This window comes from Ischnura elegans, chromosome 8 (genome assembly GCF_921293095.1).
Source record: "Ischnura elegans chromosome 8, ioIscEleg1.1, whole genome shotgun sequence".
Taxonomy (NCBI): domain Eukaryota; kingdom Metazoa; phylum Arthropoda; class Insecta; order Odonata; family Coenagrionidae; genus Ischnura; species Ischnura elegans.
In genome coordinates, this window is record NC_060253.1 from 47,158,149 (window position 1) to 47,168,503 (window position 10,355).

The 10,355-nt window shown below is 39.8% G+C and overlaps 1 protein-coding gene across 1 annotated transcript in view; it reads right to left on the reverse strand.

The window, feature by feature from the left end:
- Nucleotides 1–9,340, reverse strand: part of LOC124164101 — a 29,325-nt gene extending 19,985 nt beyond the window's left edge. Inside the window, exons 1-3 of the mRNA XM_046541272.1 lie at nucleotides 8,927–9,340; nucleotides 4,759–4,821; nucleotides 2,380–2,466 (exon numbers count right to left, since the gene is read on the reverse strand). Coding sequence (XP_046397228.1) covers nucleotides 2,380–2,466; nucleotides 4,759–4,821; nucleotides 8,927–9,281 — 505 coding nt within the window. The 5' untranslated portion in view covers nucleotides 9,282–9,340. The remainder of the gene's footprint in view (nucleotides 1–2,379; nucleotides 2,467–4,758; nucleotides 4,822–8,926) is intronic.
- Between the last annotated feature and the right edge of the window lie 1,015 nt (nucleotides 9,341–10,355).

Here is a 10,355-nt window from a genome sequence, read left to right on the forward strand (position 1 = left end):
GAGCTGTGAAGCGTGTGTTTAAGTATTTGCTCAAAACGAAAGAGTTGAAACTTGTTTATCGAAAGACTGGAAAAACTTTAAGGGTGTTTTGTGATTCAGACTTCGCAGGTTGCACAGTGGACAGAAAATCCAGGAGTGGGTATGTCTTTATACTGGCTGGCAGTGCTGTGTCTTGGTTGTCAAGGAAGCAAAAGATTGTATCTCAATCAACATGTGAGGCAGAATTTGTTGCAATGCAGGAAGCAGCTAGAGAGGTTGTATGGGTATCATCCTTGTTGAAGGAATTAGGGCAATCCTTTTACTGTCCTCAACCATGTAAGATTTTTTGTGATAACCTGGGAGCCATTTCATGGTCCAAAGACGAGGTTGTTGCTGAAAGTTCAAAGCATGTCCAAGTGCGTTACTTTTATGTCAAAGACTGTGTATCCAAGGGTTTAATAGTTTATGTGCACATCCCAAGCTCTGAAAATGTAGCTGACATTTTAACCAAGGGATTAAACCGTATAAAGACTCAGAAGTTCACTAAAGAATTGGGGCTGCAACTATGAGCAAAGGGGAGTGTTGAAGGGTGTGCTCAATAGTTTCTTTATGTCTGTCTGCTATGATCCTGTATCGATTGTTCGATACTATCGATTGTATTGGATGTTTGTCGATTGTGTGCGCGCGCACTTCCGGTGCACGCTAGTGTTCTTTCTGTGTGTTCGCGCCTAATGTACCATTGAGTTGTATCCGTTTATATCCGAATATATCTTGTTGAACTAACGCTGTGTGAATCTTATTACCACTGCCATAACTCCTTATAACAAACCTAACAACCGAAACTTGTTTGGTTGTTAGGTTCCCCAGCAACCTAACAACAAAAACTTGTTTGGTTGTTAGGTTGCTAGGGATTGCTTTTATATGTTAATCATTCACTATGTCTTTGTGATACCAGTTAAATAAAATAAGTCGTGTGCTTCTAACCAAAATAAGGCATTGACCTCATTTGGTAAGTATTAAAAATCTGGCATTCCTAAAATTATGTTACCTTAAACAGATAGTTTCGTTGAATTTTAAACTTTTCATCATTAATTTAGATAGACATGTATATTTTTCAGATTGTGGCATATCTAACATAAGAGGAAGTTTTAATGAAAACAGTGTTTTAATGGACAAAGTGAGTGATTTAGTCGTCTCTGAAGAGAATGAGAATGAATTTGTATGAGTATGCCAACATCTGCACAGTTATTATTTTATGGAAAATACATCAACTATTATTCTCAATCAGTGTTTCTGTGATTCCTATTAATTTCCCTAAATCTTGCAATTATTGTTAGCCATATTCTACATATCCTTTTCTGCAAAATGGCATCAAATTCCATTTTGCTTTGCTTTTTTCTTTCATTATCTATCCAAATCTGCATGTAAGGGTCTCATTCTCTCTGGTATCTTAAATAAACATTGCTCATATGCATTTGATTTATCAAATTTTACTCTTCCTTCCCATATAATTTCTTGAAGTACCTATCCCCAGTGGAACTTGAATTTTATTTCATTTGCTTCTTCAATTTTCCAGGTTAAATCATATTCCATGTTGCAATTCCTGTATCTTTCATTGCGTAATGATTGCCAAAGTTGTATTCAATTATCAGTATATCATTCTAGGCTATCGTTGGTTTCATTGATTTTAGTTTCTTTTAGTATGTGGGGACGTTAACTCTATACAGAACCCATGCCCTGAAAGACCTCTATGGTATCTCCCCTTGTCTGGCCAGTCAGGTGAACTTTACAGAGCTTGAATTTCCTTGCTTGATGTACACTAACGATAGACATCTACATTTGGTTCATGGGAAATCATTAGGTTTGCTGTATACTAGATATAGGCGTCTACATTTGGATTGAATTAGGTATAATGCTACCTTTGTACTCTCAGTAGGGATGTAAATCTTATGTAGCTTTTTATAGAAGTTTGCGCAAGTGTTTTAAGCATGTTGATATGATATTTATAATAAATATTTCCATCAGAAAATTTGTTATAAATAACATTTTGTAACTGATAGTTAGAAGAAATTTTCTTATAAGAAAAATTCTTATAAGAAATTTTCTTATAAGAAATATGCCCAATTTCTGATAAGAAATTTTCTTATTGAAAAATTCTTATAAGAAATATGCCCAATTTCTTATAAGAAATTTTCTTATAAGAAATATGTCCAATTTCTGATAAGAAATTTTCTTATAAGAAATTTCCAATAGGGTTAAAGTTAATGACTGTGTTTTCTATATCTTCCCAATTGTATTTTGTAAAAGAACATAAGCATTAAAAATAAATATTATTGTCATAATAATTATTATTATCATGATATTTTTATTATTATTCTTATTGTTAAAAAAAAAACTCACAGACGCAGCAAACTCCGAATCCATGTGCACAGCTCCCCCTTGGTTCACCACTCTGGATCTTGCATTCATATGGGTTGAGGCACACACCTGTCAAAGATCAGCAGAGAGCACAAGAATAGCACAACATTGGAAAGGCTTTATATTCTCCATTTATTGCAAAATTGGACTAGCTGACAAATGAGAATGCATCCCATACAAACTGTGCCTCAATTGCAATAATCGCTATCTAAAAAGCAAGCCTGTATGTATTTGCAAAAACGAGGGCATAAGATTCAAATCAAGGGAAAGATGGGAGATATGTGCCATGACAAAATCACATACAAGTGCACTGTCAAAACCAAATAAAAGAAGAACACAGTCACCCTCTGCCTGGGTGGGATGCTCAATTCCTATGGGACTTAGTTAATTAGAGCCATGGAATTCGTGAGACACAGAATACATTGGCTGGGAAAATTAGTGTGTGGAAAAGAGATTTCTCAGGAGACCATCGGCCAAGCTTGCCCTTCCATAAGATCCCATAATTCCCTCGTTGCTCTGTGAGAGTTCAACGAGACTGGCGCTGAGTCACCAAATGAGATACACCCCCTTCCTGACTGCGATGGACGCATTCCTTGTCAGCTGTTGGAGGAATCGATGCTATAGAATTCCTCATAAACAATTAAAAACATCTGTTTTATGTGGATATCAATTCTTGTTTGTCCTTCCACCAAATTTACACAGATTGCAACCACTCAAGCATGCTAAGTCACATGTCTATTACAACTGAGATGTCTCAGCTGAAAAAAAATTTGTGCCTCGATCGCTGATTCATGAAAGAAAGAGGTAGAAAGAGAGGCAAAGCACAAAGCATAACTGAAAATTACAAATATTTTCCACCTGGAGCGACCATCCATTGTCGCTATCATTGCTTGCTGCCACATTGAATTGAAATTGGAGTTATTCATCAAACACCTGATACCCTACGTAATTAACTTAGACCAAGCCTTCGATGAGAAATAAAGACGGAGAAAATGGGTTGGAGGAGGGGGGAACGAAATTAAAAAACATAGTATACCCCATAGTGGTGGCCGCCATCTGAGGAGAACGCAGTTCACCACATTAATCACAGTGAAGTTTGATACAAAGTGAACCCTTGTGGCTGGTACAGCCGGCCCAGCAATTGGAACATCCTAGGCGTTCCAGTTGTATAAGGGGGTGGGGGAGCGAGGCCCCCCTCAACTGACGGCAAAGCTGTCAAGAGATAGGGCACCTACTGTGGAATGTTAAGGCTCCCAACGTGACTGAGACAGCGAAACCTTTCCAGGAGGGAGTAAGGGAGCTTCAAGGGGCTCAGGGGTGAGGGAGGAACTCGTCCCAGCGTTGAAGGAGCAATCAAGCGTTGAAAATGCGAGCAAGCCCAACTGCAACTCCCGGCAAGGCCAGCGAAGCTGTCCTTGTGGTCCCAGTGAATCGAGTATACCTATATGTATGCAGTGTCAATCAGGGTTGTATATGTATCCTCATTTTGAAAGCCCAGACCCCCTCCCTGATCAGGGGCGCAGCTAGGAATTAAGGCTAGGGGGGGTTACAGGCGCAACTAATACTGGGGTGCTTGGGGTATTGCATACCAGGGTAAGCGGGAGGTGCGGAGGCCTTCCGCCGGAAAAAAATTAAGATAAATGGTGATTTTTACGGCCTTCTGAGGGATATTTTATTAATCCTTACACTTATATTCTACAAGAAATATTGATCCAATTAAGTAAAATAGATTTAACTTAAAAATTTCTGTGAGCTCTGGGGGGGGTTTTATCCCCCAAAACCCCCCTCCCCCCTCGCTGTGCTCTGTCCCTGATATCCACCTATGAGTGAGCTACTGCCATTAGCAACGCTAAACAATGGTTATTCCCCAATGCTGAGCGTTACTTCTGTTACAAGATTCTATTGAGGCAGTCACGAGACTTCAACAATATAAGTCACATTAACAAGGCGGTTTTTTTGAACATTCAGGTAGGTATATCTCCCTGTATCACTCGTCCGCACTTGGGATAGCGATTCTAATTAATACATTTAAATGATGGATCGATCGTCGAGAAACCACGATTAATTTTAGGCCTCTTTATAATAAGATCGTTTAAATAGATTATCCATGATGTTTTATACTTTTACAAATACGAATAGTAAAATAATTGACGTTGTATTATCAATGCATGTTATGGCAATGCCTTCCCGCATGATTCATTAAAGAATGGACCACAGTACCTACTTTTAGCACTTGCGTAAATTCTTCATTCTTTATTATCCTCATTTCGGGGGGGGGGGGGGGGGGGGAAGAACCTCATAAGTTCACCACTTTACATGAACCTCTGCTTCTAATGTCTTCAAACACGCAATGGTACTCACCGGATCTGCGTCCGTCGTCAGAGAGGCATTCCCGGCTAGGAGGAACAGCGAAGAAATTTAACACTGGAAGCAAAAGAGAAGAAGATGAGAAGGAGGGCATGACATAGGAGTGTGGCATGAGCTAGGTGTAACCGCAGATCGGAAGAATGCCATTCTATTTCATAGCCCCATTCAATAAACTGTTACCAAGGCCCATTCAACGGGACTATGCTACAAAACTCTCGCCCAACGATCAGCGCAAAAATCATTTGCACATGAGTCTGGGTATCAATTACTAAATAACCGGAAAAGGGTACATGCAAATATAATGTCATTATTTTTCTGGCTCTATTCTACCTCGTTTCATGCCTTATCTTCACTTTAGAAACACATTTCAACATAATTTTCTACGTTAACATTATTTACTACTCGGTTGTAACGAATAATGAGTGCTCGGTTTTTAGGGTGTTCGAGAGATGCGCCTAACTCGATAACCCATAACTCTGATACAACCCAGTTTATTGAGAGAAAACTTTATCACATGCTAGAGCCACATCGTCAAATTAATAAAGGGACTAGGTATATCCATTCCCTGGGTGCATATGGAATAGTCCTGTACCTGATAGTCGAGCCTTTTAAATAATTGCAGTGCACTAAGAATTTAGGATTAGGTAAGGTTGGGTTTGGGTTTTTGGGTAAGGCAAGAATTCATTCTAACGTCGCTAAGTGATGATCGAATCGGCAGAATTACTTTAAAGCCGGATGACATATGTATTATTTTCGGAGTTTAAATTAATGCCAATTTTTAATAAGCACTCCGAATTGCATATCTTTTCGTTTAAAATTCAATTCTATGATGATTATGCATTAAATCGTACTAGTGATGTCACGGAGTACGGTTTCGTTGTTGTTTTTTGAGATTTTAGCGGTTGAGGGCTCAAGTTACAAGTGTATTGCGTTAATGCGATATTTGCTCGTTCAGTGTATATTAAGAGACATAATTATTTCATATCATATTTGTATTTATTTTTACATTTATTTTGGAAAATTTTGCTTCCTAAATTCAGAAGGGTCACGGCGTCATAGTCGCCGCGGAGGCAATTTATGTTGCGACGTATGATGCAGGAATGCCGATAAGTTTTTACCGAATCCCCGAAACTTTGTAATGGGGAAGTTGCTGCTGGAGAGAGGGAGGAGTGACCTTCTCGGTCGCGAGCCAACTATGTTCAATCAAAACTATCGTTAGTGCGCTCAACATTTTGAGGCGACCCAGTTTTACGTGTCCGGCCGACTGGTGTGGAATGCGAAGCCGACGACTTTTGTGAGTTAGATATCAATGAATTTTTTTTCTGCAAGATCTGTAATATTTCGGCATATGGATTAATTGAAAACTGTTTGTTTTCCAGGCCGGAAGTATGATAATGTTGCTATAGGGTTTCAGATTATGCTCCCTAACAAACTAGTGAAAAGAACTAATATTTAAAATAGGTAAATCTGGAATGTTTGCTTGTTATGATGCATTATAATCTCGACGATTTTGCAATCATCTCAATAGTACATTTCATTTGGATAATGTGCAGTCACCTTCCTCATTCTTCCTTTATTTGTGCATGCAAATGTAGCTAATTGATGACTAGTTTTAATCTAGATGAAACCTTGAATGCTTTAAAATGCACGAAAGCCTCAGTTTTATTGCTATTCATTGAAAAACTTAATATTTTCATTGTTGGGCATGAGATTTTCATTCACAGTAATTTAATTATTAATAATTGATTGACCAATTTATTTCCACGTTGTTACTACCTGCCATACCTCTCATCAATTGAGAAAAAAATTTATTCAAAAGACTTTTTACGAGCGGATGAACGGATGCTTGCGCTAAAATTTATGTTCAAATTGCGATTATTTTTCATTTAAAATGCGGAATTTTTGGCTTTGCCAGACCCCATTTACGACGTAAAATCGGATCAAATAATCGACGTAAATTGACGGCTTCCTCTATTGCCTTTTGAAGTTTTCGCGTGATGTTGCTCGAGGTTACCTACGCTGACAGGATACCGGACGACGCGGCAGATGCAAAGCTCTTCTCCACAAAGCCTAAAATGTCAATAGGGTGGTTTCCTATTATTTTTTATTGCCTAAATCGAAAGATTATTACTCCTGGAGTACGCATTTCACACTTTTAGATTTTTAAATGACGATATCTATTTTTCGCGATTAAATGAAAAGCGAAAAATTTCAAGCGCGCGAAATTGCGACGGCTAAGTATTAATGGTGGGAAAAGCCCGTGTGACGTCATTCTGGTTCCCGCTGTCGCAAAGTGAGGCGACCTTGGGGCGAGGATATGTGCGCCGCAGCGATTCAGGCTGCTAGCAGGTAGCTGAGTACCCTGCTAGCAGGTAGCGCTTGGATTAAATAAGGATTATTAATACCCTACGAACGGAACGAAGGAAACTTTCCGACATAAGGAAATTTTAATAGGTGATTATTAAGAGATGTTTCCCTGAGCTCTGTGCCTCATGCATGCATTGGTAATCTCAGACGATGTAAAACTCCTGACTCCTAGTATAAAATCTAGGTCCCTGTGACGTCATGTGGAGTGGCTTCACATGGGCGCCAATCTAGCCTTTTTCAAATGCGGTTAAAATTGACCATTCCCATTCGTCAAAACTGGGATTTGTAAAACCAAATAATTTGTATATTATGAATACACTAATGGTGGGTAACGAATCGCAATCAATGCCTTTCGTTTTCTCTGATGAAGGAAACTACCCTATTAAATGCAGAACGCACTATTTAGATCATTATACTGCCTACATCAGGCAACAAATAAAATTCCTGACGCTGTTATAGGCTATTAGAAGTTGCCTGCCTATTTTAATAGTACATATATGGAAATTTACTGTTTTAGGAATTTTCAAAGTTTTGGCTCTTACAGCGAACCGAATATCTATTGCAAGATATTTTTTCGCTGATCAGCGTAAAAATACGCTAATCTTGAGAACTACTTGAACATGAATTGATACTCTGGAATATCATGTTTTCGATTCATATTACTCACCACGATTTTTATTACTGCGCCTTTATCACGACGTAAAGAATGAACTTAATCCATAGACAGGTTAGTGTTCGAGATACCCCAGTAGGTATTTTTGGAGGTTAAAAATGATAATGCCATTGAGACCTTTCTGCTGTTGTAAACACGCGTGATATATCACGCCGCCGATGACGCTGCGGCGCATCCTACCAAACGCACGGCGTCGTCCAATTATCCGTTACACCGCCGCTGCGCGGGCGGCATATTTTTCCCTTCGCGACGCCGAAGGAAATCTACATAAACGGCGCCCATCTCTTGCCCAAAATTCAGTATCACAATTGGAAGTGGCGGATAAATATGCCCCCCCCCCCTTGCGGGGCTGCCCGCATTCCCGAACATTGCAGAACCACAATTGTAACTTTTTCATGTCATAAGATGGCATTGTCTTGTATATGCGTATAATCAGTTTAAATAAAATGTTCTTAAACTTTGCATGTAACTTGATTATTTGTTAATACGAAAAAATTTTACGTAGCTCAAAATATCTTTTGTGCCCCCCTTTAGTTTTTCCAGTATCTGTTACTGCAATGGGTAATTGTTAAACTTATTCCTGTCCGGAACTAGGGCGGGAGAGATAGAGAACGTGACCCAGGAGGGAGAGTTCAGAGGGGGGCAAATTTTGAAAAGTATTTTTTTAATTTATTCAACTCTTCTGGTTAAATTTAAAAAAATAATTATTAATTTATAAATTATTGAAATATAATATTAAAAAAACTTCTTAATAGCAAATATACGCTGTGTAATTTCAACTATGCCATCTCAAAAAAATAGCTTAGGCATGTCCATTATTATTATTATATTTTTGTAGTCCGAACTAGGGCGGAAACTGATATTTGTCCCCATTGACAAAAATTCTTGCTCTGGCCCTGAATTTATTCCATGAAATGTTTTGAATACAATTAATTCGAATCCTGAAAATTATTTTTCTCTAAGTGTTGAACTGAATGGAATTAAACTTTTTAATCGAAGTAAATAAAACGAAAAAACGCTACAGTCAAATTCAGCCAAACATATCCATCACTCGATTTGTCCACTTCAATATCTTGGTCCCCTGCGCCCTGAACAGGTATTGTTTAATATATTCGGACATACCTCGTGGCTTGCGTTGGGTCGTGGGCGCGTGGAGCTGGAGCAGGTCGTCGTCCCGAGATGCCGAGCAGCGGGAGGGAAAGACGAAGGCGAACAGGAGGAGGAAGGCAGAGGTCGGCAGAGCAGCGGTCGTCGGCTGCAGAATGGTGCTCATGACGAAGGCACGCGCTCCGTTCGACTGCTGGCGCCACTCGGGTGGCTGGCTGCTTGCTAACTGACTCGCTGTCTGCTGGTCCGGCGGAGGGAAGATGTGGGGGGAAGGGGTCCACTGCCCGACCACTACCACTGCGTCAAATATAACGTGGTCGCCGCGGCAATTTCCATGAACAGAAAAACACGCATACTCTTCCTCGTTCATGCTTTACGTAAACAGATGCGGTGGGGGATTATTGGGTCTTCCCCACCCGTAATTGCAGAAAAAATTGAAAATATTGGAATCTTTAACGTGGTTTTCCATTAAAATCTTTTATTTTCCCAGCTTAACAAACAATCTTTAAATATATTCGATGGAAGCCTAAATCTAAACCTAGGTGGCGGCGGGGTAAAATCCTTGCGCATCACTTGCGAAACCGAAGATCGCGGGTTCGAGTCCCACCTGTGTGGGTTGCCCCTGTCCATGACATGGATGTTCTTGTACGTTTGATTATTAATTGTAATGAAAACCCCGATGTAAAGGCCAAGTAGCGCTGTTTTTGGTAGTGCAGCAATAAATATAATATGTCCACGCATATCTAACCTCAGACACATTATTGCATACCACCCAGGCGCCACAAAAAGTAATGGATACACCCCTCGAAAAACAACGGCCTTAGTCAGCCCATGATCAATTCCACGCCCGGTAGGGTCTTCACGGCAATTCCCACGAATAGAAATAATCCTTCGATCATGCTGTTCGAGAAAAGACATGCCCCTTTCTATGTTTAACCCTTACTGCATCACTACGCTACATGCTTTAAGACTTCACCATGGCGGTAGTTGATCCTAAAATCAACGCGGACCACTTGCGTGTTTATATTTTCACCTGAGGAGCCCATCTGTGAAATGAATCTCAGATAATACGGTGGTTTCCTATTCTTTTGCGTAAATCGAAGGATTATTACTCCTGGAGTACACATATCACGCTTTCAGATTTTTAAATGACGATATCTATTTTTCGCGATTAAATGAAAAGTGAAAATTTTCAAGCGCGCGAAAACGCGACGGCTAAGTGTGAATGCTGGTCGAATCCCGTGTGACGTCATTCTGGTTCCCGCTGTCGCAAAGTGAGGTGACCTTGGGGCGAGGAACTGTGTGCCGCCGCTCCGAATCTTCTAGCAGGTAGCAGAGTACCCTGGTAGCAGTTAGCGCTTGGCTTTAATAAGAATCATTAATACCTAATGAAACGAAGGAAACTTTCCGACCATAGGCAATTTTAGTAGGTGATTATTAATAG